Here is a 14,416-nt window from a genome sequence, read left to right as displayed (position 1 = left end):
CATGTTTCGGCACATACTGCCTGCTTCAGGGGCAAAATTTGAGTTTTTCACTCAAATTTGCACTTTCGGTATCTTTGGGGACCTATTTTTAGCTCTATATTAGGGGCTGAAGGAGTGTGTGTCCATTTTACCTTTCAAACTTTGTCCCTGAAGCAGGCAGTATATGCCAAAACATGGAGGGCTAATAGAAAATGTATTTTGGACTTAGTATTTCCACTTACTATAGGATTTATTAAAGGATTTTAAGAAATATCTACTGGCTCACCGTTGCTGTTTCGTGCTTGTGACACATTTGGATTGCAGCATTTTGCACCTCTTGTTTTTTATACTTTGCAGAAGAATTTATGCCTGCCAAAACCCCATGTAAATGTTGGCATCCAATTTATGGCAGTTAGGCATGATGTTTAAATCTCCTTGTACTATAAGCTCCTTGTGACTCTGGGCAAGTCACTTAACCCTCCACTGCCCCTGGTACTAAGTACCTGAATATATGTAAACCACTTTGGATGTAGTTGCAAAAAAAACTCAGAAAGGTGGTATATCAAGTCCCATTTCCCTTCCCTAATCTGAAATTTGTACACTGCGCTAATCCCAGCATGAGGTTCAAGGCGGTTCACAAAACAAGAGACTCAAAACATGAGGAATTACAACATTTCAAAAAGACATCCTAAAATGTATCAAATAAAAAATTTGTAGTTTCCTACGCAATTGCATATAATTCACCTCTACTGGAATACACAAAGGGAATGCATTCCAGACATTAACTGCCCAAAAAGGAAACAGGGCCTCAAATTGCATGCCCTACTTCTGGGAACACCCCTTGATTTGCTCATGCCCCTCCTGTGGCCACGCCTCAATGAGTTGCATGCCATAAAATTTAGGCATGCATGTTATAGAATAGGGTGCAGGGCAGCTCCATGTGCAAACCAAAATGAGTGCCAATTAACACCAATTATTAACAGGTCACATACTAATTTGTTTGTGCACAGATCTGGGATCCATGCAAAATTTGGGCGCACAAATTTTGGTGACCTATATAGGATCCGGAAGTATGGCTGCAAGAAAAAGAAGTGTTACAGGCTGGAGATTTTAATCTGTCGGATATTGATTGGTGCGTCCAAGCTGCAGAATCAGAGGTACAGAGATTATAGACTCTGTTCAAGCTGCTCATGGGATCCATGAGGGAAGAGGAGATAGTGACGTTGGTAATTAAAATCAGAGCAAACATTAGTGAAGGACGATTCTATAACTAGGCATCCACATTTACACACAGAGGGAGACTACTAAAATGGTCACTGATCTTCATCAAACCGTATGGGGACAAAGATCTCAATATGTATATTTTTGGAAGAAAGGCGAGAAGAGAGATATGATAGAGACATTTAAATACCTATGTAGCATAAATGCACAGGAGGTGAATCTCTTTCAATTGAAAGGAAGCTCTGGAACGAGGGGTCATAGGATGAAAGTGAAAGGGGATAGACTCAGAAGTAACCTGAGAAATACTTCTTCATGGAAAGGGTGGTGAATTCACGGAACAGCCTCCCAGTGGAACTGGTAGAGATGAAAACGGTAGCTGAATTCAAGAGAGCTTGGGATAAGTCCATAGATCTCTAAGGAAGTGATAATGACAGCAGATGGCATGGATGGGCAGACTGGATGGATAGGCCATATCGTCTTTATCTGCCTACATTTTTCTATGTTTCTAGAATACTGGCACTTTTGCAGATAAGTGTACTCTTTCTCGTGTAAGTGCAAAGCGGATACGCATAAATGGCATAGCACGTTTTAAGTGCAATAGGACGTACACATGGGTAGTACACGGGCAGTGCTGCCACTTATGTGTACATCTTACAGAATACTCTTAAATTACCCTTGATGCATTAAGGCACCCACACTTACGCCAGGTCAATGACTGGGTAACTGTGAGCATTTATATGTAAGGTGTGCCGATATCGGGTCACACTTGTATTCTATAATGGAATCCAGGCTTCCAGATGCCATTATAGAATAGCCTTTCATCACATGGCATCAGGGCACCTAAAAAGTGGTGGCCACTTATAGACTTGTAAACCCCCCCCCCCCCAATTGTCTATGTAGGTAGCTCCCCAAGTTACAGTGAAAATCCAACATGTTAAGAACACAGAAAGGGGACATGCAGAATAAAATCCTGGTCTTCAAGATAACTGGTATGATTAAAATGGGGGACCACCTTAAGAGCAGTGCTAGAAGGGTTGGGATATCTTCTCAAAGTAGAAGAACAGTGGGCTAAATTAAGACGCTTGATAGTAAACAAAACCTTATGTTGGCAAACCAAAATAAAAGCTAGAGGAAAAAAAAAAAAAAAAAAAAAAAAGACTAGAATGGTTTACAAAGGAGGTGGCTAGAAAAGGAAAGGCAAAAAGATCTGAACTCAAAAGATACAATGAATCTCAGAAAAGAAAAGATAGAGAAGCCCGGATTCCATTATAGAATACAAGTGTAACCCGGTATTGGCACGCCTCATGGCAACACTGGTAATTGGGAAGCAAAACCAGTGCTGGGCAGACTTCTACAGCCGATCATGACTGAATAGATATGGATGGGCTGAAGTGTAAATTTTAAGGGGCTTTGATGTTAGCTTCAGAACTTTTAGTACAAGAACAGTGCTGGGTAAACTTCTACGGTCAGTGCCCTGAGAATGGCAAGGACAAATCTAACTCAAGTATCGCATACCATGTAAAATGAGTTTATCTTGTTGGGCAGACTGGATGGACCGTACAGGTCTTTATCTACCGTCATTTACTATGTTACTATGATCTAGAAGAGCTGGAATAGGCAGGGAAGGGGTCGGGAAAACAAACCATGATGTGAAAGAAATGATAGCTTAGGTGGTAAAGAAATTTCACCCATCTCCAATGGAATCTAACCCAAACCCACTAAGATCCGTTCCATTCCCTCCCATCCTCACAATTAATCTCCTCCATCCCCCCCATACCAGCAGGAGTCAATGCTATTACTTCTGCTCGCAGCCCTCCATTTCCTCTTGACCCCAACAGCTTCCCATGGGTTTTTGGATGATATTCACTATTCAACCAATAAGCGTTTCAAGCCTCAATCTGGTGTTCCGGCCGCCTCTCTGAGCCTTCCAAGCCTCACTCTTGTGCTCCACTTGTCTCACTCAGTGCATTTCAAGCATCGTTCTGATGTCACAAGAGACATTTTGACTACACTCCTGCAGGAATACCATGGAAACGTCTTCCATCCCCGCAGGAATACTGTGGCAACTTCTTCCATCCCCACAAGAATCCTGTAGGCTCCTTGGAATTCCCACGATCCCCATTCCCTTGCAGCTCTCTAGTCTCTTGAATCAAGCAGATTGTAGAATATGAGGCAGCAGAATTATACTAATGCAAGATTGTTGCAAAATGAATTCTGATTAGTTTCTTTGACCATGTGACCAAAGAAATAGATCAGGAAAATGTGGTGGATAAAGTAAACTGGAATTTCAGCAAACCCTGTGATATCATGCTGCCTAAAAGACCCCCATAAAATGAGCAGACAAGGAGTTAAGTCCTAAACTAGTTGTGTGAGAGACAACGAAGGGTAGTGGCTGCATTCAGTGGGCCTTTTACCAAGCTGCAGTAGTGTTTTTGGCATACGATATAAGTGTGCACTAAACTATAGAGACGGCTATATAGTCCTATGGGCATCTCTAGTGTTTAGCGCATGTGATTAGCATGAGCTAAAAACACTACTAAGCTTAGTAAAAGGCCCCCCTCAGTTTGTTAGCATAACTTTAGCGCATGCAAACTGATTTAATATGAGTTAAATTGTTTTTATTAAAAAATATGTGAAAAAAGTAAAAAATAAAATTTGGGGGGGGGGGGAGTCAAATTTTCCTAAAACAAGCTGAAAATGTTTTGCCTGTGTACAGCTTGAGTAGTGATAAATGGCATTCACTCAGAGGAAAGAAAGGTGATTAGCGGAGTACCTCAGGGATCTGTCTTGGAGTCAGTTCTATTCAATATCTTTCTGAATCAACTTGAAGTAAGATTACTAAGAACATTCTTTTGATGTAGACAGGGGCGGACTGACAGTGATCTGGGACCCCGGGCAGTAAAGGTCATTGGGCTCCTCCAGCTGTTGCCGCAGCACTCCCACTGCTCCCACACCCTACAGCCCCACCACCACAGCTGCTGCCCCTCTCTCACACATTACAGTCCCCTGAGCCACAGTGGGCCCTTCCCGGCCTTCTCCTGAAGGGGCCTGGTGGTTTAGTGGCTTCTTCAGGGGCAGGAAAGAACCAAACTGTTTCATGCCCACTATTACTATTCTGCCTGGTGCTGCTATGTTTCAAACTGGGTGCTGAGACATCAAGCAGAAGTCTTGTGAGACTGACGCAGGGAGTCTCGGCAGCCATTTTTAAAACACAGCAACGCAGTGCCGAGCAGAATAGCAGAAGCAGGCAGGAAAGTGTTGTCCAAGGTGGGACCGGGGAGGACCACTGAGGTTCAGGGGGCTGTAGTGCACAGCGGTGGTGGCAGGGGAGCCTCTGGGCCCTCAGGAACTGCCCGGTTGCTGGAATGGTCAGTCCACCCCTGGATGTAGATGACACTAAGATCTGCATCACAACAGACACAATAAGGAGCAACCTAAAAGTTTCAATGCAAAAAAGAGCACAGATAATTTTGTAAAGTATTTTCTGGGTGTAAAGTAGGTTTTACACATAGAAAACGATCAAACAGTTTTGTGTGGTCTACAAGTTGCTTGAGTGGAGTTGCAATGTACGTATGTAAATATCACACTGATATTACATGAACACATTCACAGCTTCTTTAGAGCAGGTGTAAATTTGTGTGAGAGGATTTATGTGGCATCACTACAGAGCTTATTTTATAAAAGGCACAAAGGCATCTATCTATGTTGCCTTTATAAAACACTAATATCTACCTAAATGCGAACAGGTATCAAAACATAAACCCATCAAAACTCACATATGCAAAATCACAAATCAACATAACTATGTCAAAAAATATTAGGACTATCAGAAGAGAACAAAGCTACTATAATTTAATCCTGTACCTTACTCAGGGGTCCTTTCACTAAGGTGCACTAACAGTGCACACAAACCCCCTATTTCTATAAAAGTCACCAAAAATTGAGCATGCACCCAATTTGCGTGTGCAATTTAAATGAGCTAATTAGTACCAATAATTGGCTTTTTAACCAGCAATTATTGGCACTGATTACATTTAATTGGCATAGTGTTGCCTGAATTTTATGCGTGAGTTGAAGGAGGCAAGGAAAAGGGAGGGTTATGGACAGAACGGGGGCGTTCCTAACATTCACACATGTTGTTATAGAACGAGGGGGGATACGTGCCTAATGTAGGCATGTACATTTGTGCCACATTTTAGCTAGTGCAAATGGTAGGCGTGAATCCCAGGCTTAAATGTTATTCTATAAACCGCGCCTAACTTTAAATTCAGCTTATAGAATAGTGTTTTTTCTGCGTTTTTTTCACTCCTAAACACCATGTAGCACATAGGAATAGAACCCGCTCCCTCCCAGTTTCCATCATCGGCCCAACTATTGTATTGCTTATTAGAAAGTGTTAATTAAAAACTCATACTGATGTCATCCAAACTCCTCATTCAGTGTATGATGCTATGACTGTAAAAGAGTACTGTATCCAGTTCTAGAAGCTGTATTATGGAAAGGAAATAGACCAAGAAGTGGTCCAGAGAAGAGCTATCAAAACTGCGTTTAATCTGCACCAAAAGCACTATGAAATGACATTTGAGGCGTAAATGTGTATTCTAGCGGGGGGGGGGGGGGGGGGGGGGGGGGGGGGGGGGGGGGGGGGGGGGGGGTGAGATAGTGTTAGAGGCACTAACCCCAGATTCTAAAAAGGCCGGTCAAATTGGGCACAATCCTGAGATATGCACGCATACTGCATTGTAGTGAGCCAATTAATCAATAATTGGGCGCCACATTATTGGTCTTCATTGGCACCAATCTGGATTTGTATGCGCAGCTTCTACGTGCTATTCTATACACTGTGCACAATCCAAAAGGGAACGTGGCCATGGAGGAGCATGTTACAGGTCAGGGGCATTACGGAATCTGTGTGTGATGTTAACAGAATACGATGAAGGTGCTCCCAAATTAGGCACCAGGAATAACGCCTTGTTTCAGTGTACCTAAGTCCTAGCACCAAATTGTGGGCATGAGAATCAGCTCTACGAGCCTTACTCTATGAAGTTTATCCTTCTAAATTTACACTCCTAAATTACGAACATAAGCTATTTCAGAGCATAGATTACACTCGTAATTTAGGAGCATATTACGCTGTTGTATAAAAAGGTGCCAATCCCAGAACGCCCAAATTTAGGCACCAATTCAATCTTAAATGCACATGAAACAAACAAGTGGAAAGAAACCTCTAGAACAGAGATAGTCATTTCCGGTCCTTGAACGCCACAAACTTCAAGACATCATTAATGAATATGCATGAGATTGGATTCAAAGCTATCTTATAATAATTTCAACATTTCTATTCATCTACTAAGTAGATCACAATAAAAAACATACACAAATAGTACTCATTTTACATCAATCAGTAACACAAAATTTCAAGCCCGTGCTTTCACAAACAGATGTGTCTTCAATAATTTGCAAAATAATAATAGTATCATAATACTCATTTTTACAAAGCTATTGAAAGTGTGCAATGCTGTCTAGTAGTGATAAGTATTTAGGTACAAGATGACTCGATCCAAAACAGCTTATAAAATAAGTGGGTATCTCAGGCAATAGGAGAGAACATGCCCAGGTGGCAGAAAACAGGATTTGAACCTGGCTAATTTCTCAGCCCACTGCTCTGAGCACTAGGACACTTCCACTCCTGCTTGCTCACAGGCACATTCACTAGGGATACCCCAAACTCAAACCTTTCTGTGGACCTCGAGGACCAGATGTGACTACCACCTTTCTAGAACATGACATCACAGTATCAGGTGACTCAGCTAAAAATACGAACATATTTCTTCATGGAAAATTGCAGTGGATGTAGGGGAATAGCCTTTCAGAATATTTAGGCAATGGCTGTCCTCTCTATTTAATCAAGCCCCATTTATTTGGAGTTCTATGCCTATTTCCATTAGGAAGGTAAAGGATTATAGGCAATTTAGGAAAGGTTTGAAGACTTATCTTTTTAGGCAGTTTCTCTTAGAGTAATTCAAATTGTACTTAATGTAATATGTCCCAATTTCTTCAAATGTTATCTGAAGTAAACTTGTAATTGTTTTGAAGGCAAAAACAGTAACCAAACTGAAGAAAGCAAGGATAAGCAAAGAGGGCCCCTAGCTGCACAACCAGTGGTGTACTGGTAAATTTTTAACAGGCTCTCTCCCCAGTCCACCTCTGCGGCCCCCCCTCCAAAAAAAATTGCAGAGAGGGCTATACCTGGGAGAGAGCCTGGGTGGGGGAGGGGCAATACATTACTCTCTCCAAGAAAAAAAAATGAAATGCTCCCGGGTTCCAATCTAATTCATTTTTAATGTGGGATAAAATGCCATAAATAATAAGTAAATAAATAGATAGAAACTCTTAACATTGAGCACCTGAGTTTCATAACATGATGTCTGTTTTATAAACCCTTTACCAGGAGAAAAAAAAATCTCTGCACCAAAATAACAGGGTTAGGGTGTCCCCTATAACCAGTCCCTCCATATGACACAACCGATTACGATATATAACAAATTACTACCCTACCTATGATAGTTATTCCCTTATTACGCTTCTTCTGTGCGTGTACGCACAAGCCGGTATGTTTGAATTTTTTTTTTTTTAACAGTATCCAGTCCACGGTCCTCACCTCTTCCAGACCTCCTCCCCGCTCCCCCAGTGAAAATTTATTCATTATACTTCCTCTGTACACATCCGTATGCACAAGCTGGCATGTTTGAAATATTTTTTTTGAGAATTCTCCCTACGTTCCCCACCCCACCTACTCCAGGCCTCCTCCCCCGCTACCCCCATCCCCTGAGCCGCACTGTCCCAGCACGTACCTAAACGCAGGCAGCCACCCTGGTTGTCTAATCTATTCTTCGGGGCCCGGGCAGGAAAAATCCCCAGTCTTTCCTGTCCGCTGCCGGCGCTGACCCTCCGCTCATGACAGATCGTCTTTAAAATGGCTGCCAAGACTTACAAGGGAGGCCTCGTGAGACCTGAAGTCTCGGCAGCCATTTTTAAAGAGATGAGGCAATGGAGGGTCGGCGCCGGCAGCGGGCAGGAAAGACTGGGGATCCTTCCTGCCCGGCCCCGAAGAATCCATTAGACCACCAGCGTGGCTGCCTTAAAGGTTTTAGGTATGCTGTTCTTCAGATGGGGGTGTATTTTATCTTAGATACCCTTGTAAATGTATCATTCGATACAATTCACTTAAATATGTATTCCTTGAGCCCTCACAACTGACATCATTTGTTGCCTCTAAACGGGTTGTAACTGCTCAAATATAAATAATAGTCTGTTCTTAGTTTACGTATAAATTTCCTGAAAAAATTTTGGTTGATATCTCCTCATCTTCGTAATCTTGGAATCCACTACTATGTGGACTTGAGTATCTTTATGAGATTTATAATATTTTTCTTTATAATTTCTAATGGAATATTGATGCTATTCCTGATCAAGTGTTATTTCTTGAGATTGTAATGTGAAAAGTTTAAATAAATAATAATAATAATAATAAAAAAAAAAAAGTTTTAGGTATGTGCTGGGACCCGCAGCTCGGGGGGGGGGGGGGGGGGGGGGGTGGGGGGAGGCGCTGCAAACCGGCTCGCAAGATGTCATAAAAATTAACAACCCGGCGCGAGCCAGCTCCAGCACACCATTGTGCATAACCAACAATGAACTGGCATCCATACTGGGGGAGGGGAGGATCAGAACCTGTGTAGGTGGAAGGGTGGAGCAGGAGGAAGCCAATTTCCTTTTATCCCCACCCTTTTCCTCTCTTTCACACTCTTCCCCAGCATCCATCTCCACTGCCTCCTTTCTTCCTCAGTTAGCTTAGCTGAACAGTGAAAGGAGGTCCCATACTGCTGACTGCTTTATCCCATCTGTGTCAGCACTATGAGCACTAGTGTTACCAGGTAGTTGTGGAAAAACAAGCTTGTTTTTCCCTAAAAAATAAGCCCAAAACAAGTGATATCTATTCAAAACAAGCGCCAAAATAAGCCCAATTTTTTTAACATACTGTGAAGTTTAATTATACGCTAAAACACTCACCCAGTTACTTCCCTTCCAACTACCCGGGCATTAGTGAAACCGGAACCAGTGCTTACTGTGACCCTCTTCTGCACACTGGCTCTGCACTGTTGGCGCCTGGTGTCCTGCCCCAGGAGACCACAGCTCAGCCATTCTTGAGATGCCAGAATTGAGGCTCCGGCTGTTGGCAGCGTAGAAGTCATTCTGCTCACATATGCTACCAGCACCACCAAGCCCAAAACAAGCTACCAGTGAATTCAGAAAAACCCCAAACTCCAGGGAAATAAAGTGAGGTCGACAACACTGATGAGCACATTCAAAACTCATGGGCTGGCTCATTTTCTGAATCATGAGATTAGCAAGCAAGAAGTGCTACCACAGCCCAAGTGGGGTAGAGCAGCTGGAAGTGGTAGGACCCACCCACTGCTCCTGCTGCAAGCACAGCTATCTGGTTTGGGGTGACTTGGGGATGAGGATTTAGGGCTCTGCAGTCTTGCTTTATGAATATTTTTGACTATTTGCTGTACTGCTTTTCAAGCATAAAAAGGAGCAATTTACAATACACACCAACTAGGGGCTACAAAGAAAAGAATGTATAGCACGTGCCTGCACATGCCTCCGTCCTCCCTCCCACCATCAACAGAAGCACTAAGGCCTGAATGCTAAATGAAAAAAAACAGGCCTTGAATTTCCAATGGAGGTTTCTAGTAAGGTTTTGGGGTAACAAGTTGCAACAAGGAGGGAGCCAGGAAACCTAATGCTGTTTCCTGGTACAGACCAGGTGAGTTGAAACCTAATGCTATTTCTTGGTACAGCCTGGGTGAGCTGAACCAGTTAGCTGTGCAGGAGTGTCAGGCCAGCTGTGGGGAAGGAACGCCTCTACAGTTAGAGTCACACTTCCCAGCATGGAGGCTCCATTTTCAGTCAGGCACCTCTAATTGTCTTAACGAGAAACATGGCCTTGATAGATGTCATTTATTGTCACATTCTACACTCATATACTTGCCATCCAAACCCCATGAGTTCCCTTCCCATCGGCTGTGGCCCACCATTACTCACGTTGTCATGTTTGAAGTAGCAGAGCATCTTGAGTTCCCGAAAGACCCGCTTGCAGGAGACCAGGTTCTGGAAGACATTGGGCATTTTCTTCAGGGCCACGCGTCTTCCATCCCGAGGATCTGTCACTGACCTGCAAATGCAAGAAACATTTCATTGGCTCAATTAGGTCTTTTTTTTTTTTAAACTTAGTAACAACATAAGTATGACAGATAAAGACCAGTGTGGTCTATCTAGTCTGCCCAGTAAAATGGCTAGAATTGTACCTGCAATGAACTTGTTTATTTGGAGTTGTACCTGCCACTCCATGCAGTTATATAAGTTTTTTCTCATAAACCACCTGCAAGCCCAAAATCTATTGAAGGCAGTTTATCTTCAGGTACAGTAGGAATTTAACTCCCCTCACAACCTTGTAAAGAGTTATATTACACGGTGTGGTGTTTTATCACATTGTAAGTCCAAGTGCTTTGAAAAATATGCCTCCTTCTGTGATATTTGTGTGTAGAGAGGAAGAAAGTGAGAAAGAAAAACGTAATTTGTGATAAATCTTCTACTGATCAACAGAATCTCAGTAATGTTTTTTTTTTTTACTTGCTACATTTGATATACTGCAAGGGGCCCCTAGTTAGATGTCCTATTTGAACATAGTTACTGTTTTTCTAATTGTCATGTAAGCCACATTGAACCTGAATCCCTTTCGTGCTAATGTGGGATATAATGTCCATAAAATCAATCTATGCTGTTCACATCATGATAAAAAAAAAAAAAAGAGAGAAGGAAAGGAAACAGAAGTGGGAGAGGTATTCAGAATGGGGAGAAGGGAAGGTTGGGTTTATGGTAAAGGAGGCATTAGTTGGAGAGTGACCAAAGGGCTCAGAGAAAAGACGGTTTTGTGCAGGTTTTAAAATGTGTGCACAGAGGGTCGGTTTTTAAGGTGAAGAGGTAACTCGATGCAGTGTGGTGGGAGCCTATTCTAGAACAGCATCTAGGCACCCAGATTCCTTATAGAATACTTCTGTAACCTAGCATTGATGCATCTAACACTGTTTCACCAGCCATAGATACTACTGTACACATTATATGCAGGATACAGGTACTTCTCTCTGTCCCTAGAGGGCTCACAATCTAAGTTTTGTACCTGCGGCAATGGAGGGTTAAGTGACTTGCTCAAGACCACAAGGAGCTGCAATGGGAATCGAACCCAGGTCGCCAGGATCAAAGCTTGCTGCACTAACCATAAGGCTACTCCTCCACTCCGTTATAACTGCAGTCACATAAATGCTGCATGGGCGAGCTCAACTTGGAGTGGAGGAGTGGCCTAGTGCTTAGGGTGGTGGACTCTGGTCCTAGGGAACTGGGGAACTGAGTTCAATTCCCACTTCAGGCACAGGCAGCTCCTTGTGACTCTGGGCAAGTCACTTAACCCTTCATTGCCCCAGGTACAAATAAGTACCTGTATATGTAAGCCGCATTGAGCCTGCCATGAGTGGGAAAGCGCGGGGTACAAATGTAACAAACAAACAAAAAAACATACTATTCTGTAAACTGCACAGTAAGTGGAGTACCATCTATTGCCCACCCATGCAACATCCCCCCTTCGATGCTATGCCACTTATGCATGCCCTAATGGGTTTGCTGCCACTACTTACCTCCAAGAGTGCTGGTATTTTATATACTTATGTGTGCAAGCGGGGTGCAAATGTGGCTTTAGAATTACCCTTAAAGGAATAAAAAGTGGGAGTCTTTGTGAAGTTCTTTAAGCTACATATTCATGACTGCTTGCTGTCGTATGTGTTTGAAATATTCACAATGTATGTGTTCCTGTATGTTACAGTATGCACAATGTGCATACTGTATCCACACACAAGTTAGCCCAATGTAAGCATGAAGTGGCACACATTGCATATATTGCGCTGACAATGTAAGTAGTATACTATGCCATATTTTGTATTGCTATTTCAATATTTTTACTGCTGTAATTGTGTATTGCTTATGTTTGATTTATTCTTAATGTACACCACCTTGAGTGAATTCCTTCAAAAAGGAGTAAATCCTAATATATACACTTTCACATGTCCACACACACAATACACATACTAGTACTTATATGCTGCACTCACATAAAGCACATATGCACTTGAAACACATAGAGGCATATTTTCAAAGCACTTAGCCTTCCAAAGTTCCATAGAAACCTATGGAACTTTGGAAGGCTAAGTGCTTTGAAAATATGCCTCATACTCTTCTATCAGACACATTCCTGAGCCATAAAATTCATTACATACACAGATACAAGATTATATATACTGTAAACTTATTACATGTGCACCCCACCCACAATGTACATAGCATATGCACACATTACATGCATTCATACATAGCAGAGACTCACATAAGCAAATATGAAAGTCACCTACCACACAACACCAAAAGCTCCATAACCAATGGGCCGGTCCGGCTCTGGCTCTCCTGTGCTGCTGGTTTCTCCAGGTCGGGCTGGCACACTCTGGTTCTGGACTGGCACTGGCTGCTGCTGGGAGGGAGGGGATGAGGCCACAGCCCCACCAGTGGGACAGTAAAACTTCTGCCCCAACCCAGCAGCAGTAAGAGGAGGCTGTATGAGACCCCCAAGACCTCCTAAGACAGTCCCACACAACTGATTCTGAAGGGCCCGATTCGGGCCCGGAAAGGCCATGAGAAGAACCCAAAGAGAGAAATGGTGAAAGAGAGAAGTAGGGGTAGAAGGGGGGGTGTTTAAAAAGTATAGAGAGGCTAATTTCTGTTACTATAAATACAATAAAATGCTAAAACAATGGAGTTTTTTGGGGTGGGGGGGAGAAGGGAGAATAAAAATGTTCCAACAAAATGTAAAGTACTGTACCTCTACGAAAAGGGGGGAGCAGTGCAGAAGAAGGGGTGTCCCTTTAAACCCGCATTTCCAGCCCTTCCCCCCAACCCCCAGCGTTTGCAGGGGAGGGGGGAAGAGGGAGCATTGGGGGTTACTATGATTATTGCTCTTGTTATCTTGCAAAAGCCAAGCCGGGGAAAGGTGTTTCCAAGCATATAAAAGGCCGAATACGAGGAGCCTGAGATACTAGTAGCTAAATAGGTAGCAGAGAAGAACTGGAGAAGCTAAGAGGAAAGGAATATATGCAAATAAAACGATACAGCAATGTCCGCCAGACGCTGCTGCATCAGCTGGGGAACAATACAGCAGCAGTTCCCAGCATGCACTGCAAGAGGATTCTTAAAGGGGAGGGGAGAGTGGCTTAAAGGGGAGCGAACATTGTCTTCAGCCCAAGCAGGTTTGATTGAGAACAGGAGTCGGGATGACGTCAAAACGTCGAAGCCACTTAGTTTAATCTCTGTTTCCCCTTCTTCAATCAGCCGTCTTTCTGTACACTCAAAAAGAAGCAAACCTATGAGCTGCTGCATCCACGTTGTCGTTCTTTATTGTTGGTAAGCATTTTTATTTAATCTCATTTATATTTTCAAACATGACAGCTTGTGCAGCATACGGATATACACAGAGGAAGTATAATAACGGAATAACTTTTCATGGGTACAGTAGTAATTTGTTGTATGTACAGTCAGTCAAATAGGGCCAGTCTAGATTTCCTGAAAGGTATAAAGGTTAGGTGCCGAAAGCAACATTGAAGAGGTGTCATTTGGAGGGGCTGGGTATAAGAACTCCTAGCACGTGTTGGATTCGTGCAGAGTGAAGACATTCTTTTCTCTTGGTAAAGCACCACTAAAACAGACATCATGTTATGAGAATCAGGTATTCAACATTAGAATTTCTATCAATTTATTTATGTTCTTATTTATGACATTTATATCCCACTTCCCACATCAAACATGAATTAGGTTGAACCCTGGGAACATTTAAAATCTTTTTTTCCTTTGCCTAGATCAAAAGATGGTTTGTGGGAACTTGCTTCTTTTGTTTTGTGGAATGCAGTATATTATAAAAATGCACTTAATATTGTTTATTACTATTATTTAAAAGAAATATACGAAATAATGTGCCAACATTTTTCAGTTATGTGATATATACTTATTTCTTCTTCAACTCATTTTTCAATAGCATTTTCTCAGTTATTACCCAAAT

The 14,416-nt window shown here is 42.5% G+C and overlaps 1 protein-coding gene across 1 annotated transcript in view; it reads right to left on the bottom strand.

The window, feature by feature from the left end:
- Positions 1–13,516, bottom strand: part of LOC115474059 (serine/threonine-protein kinase NLK2-like) — an 80,771-nt gene extending 67,255 nt beyond the window's left edge. The window contains exons 1-2 of the mRNA XM_030209358.1: positions 12,723–13,516; positions 10,309–10,438 (exon numbers count right to left, since the gene is read on the bottom strand). Of these exons, the coding sequence (XP_030065218.1) occupies positions 10,309–10,438; positions 12,723–13,000 (408 nt within the window). The 5' untranslated portion in view covers positions 13,001–13,516. The remainder of the gene's footprint in view (positions 1–10,308; positions 10,439–12,722) is intronic.
- Positions 13,517–14,416: the final 900 nt, after the last annotated feature.

This window comes from Microcaecilia unicolor, chromosome 7 (assembly GCF_901765095.1).
Source record: "Microcaecilia unicolor chromosome 7, aMicUni1.1, whole genome shotgun sequence".
NCBI lineage: Eukaryota > Metazoa > Chordata > Amphibia > Gymnophiona > Siphonopidae > Microcaecilia > Microcaecilia unicolor.
This window is presented reverse-complemented; position numbering and strand designations above follow the sequence as displayed.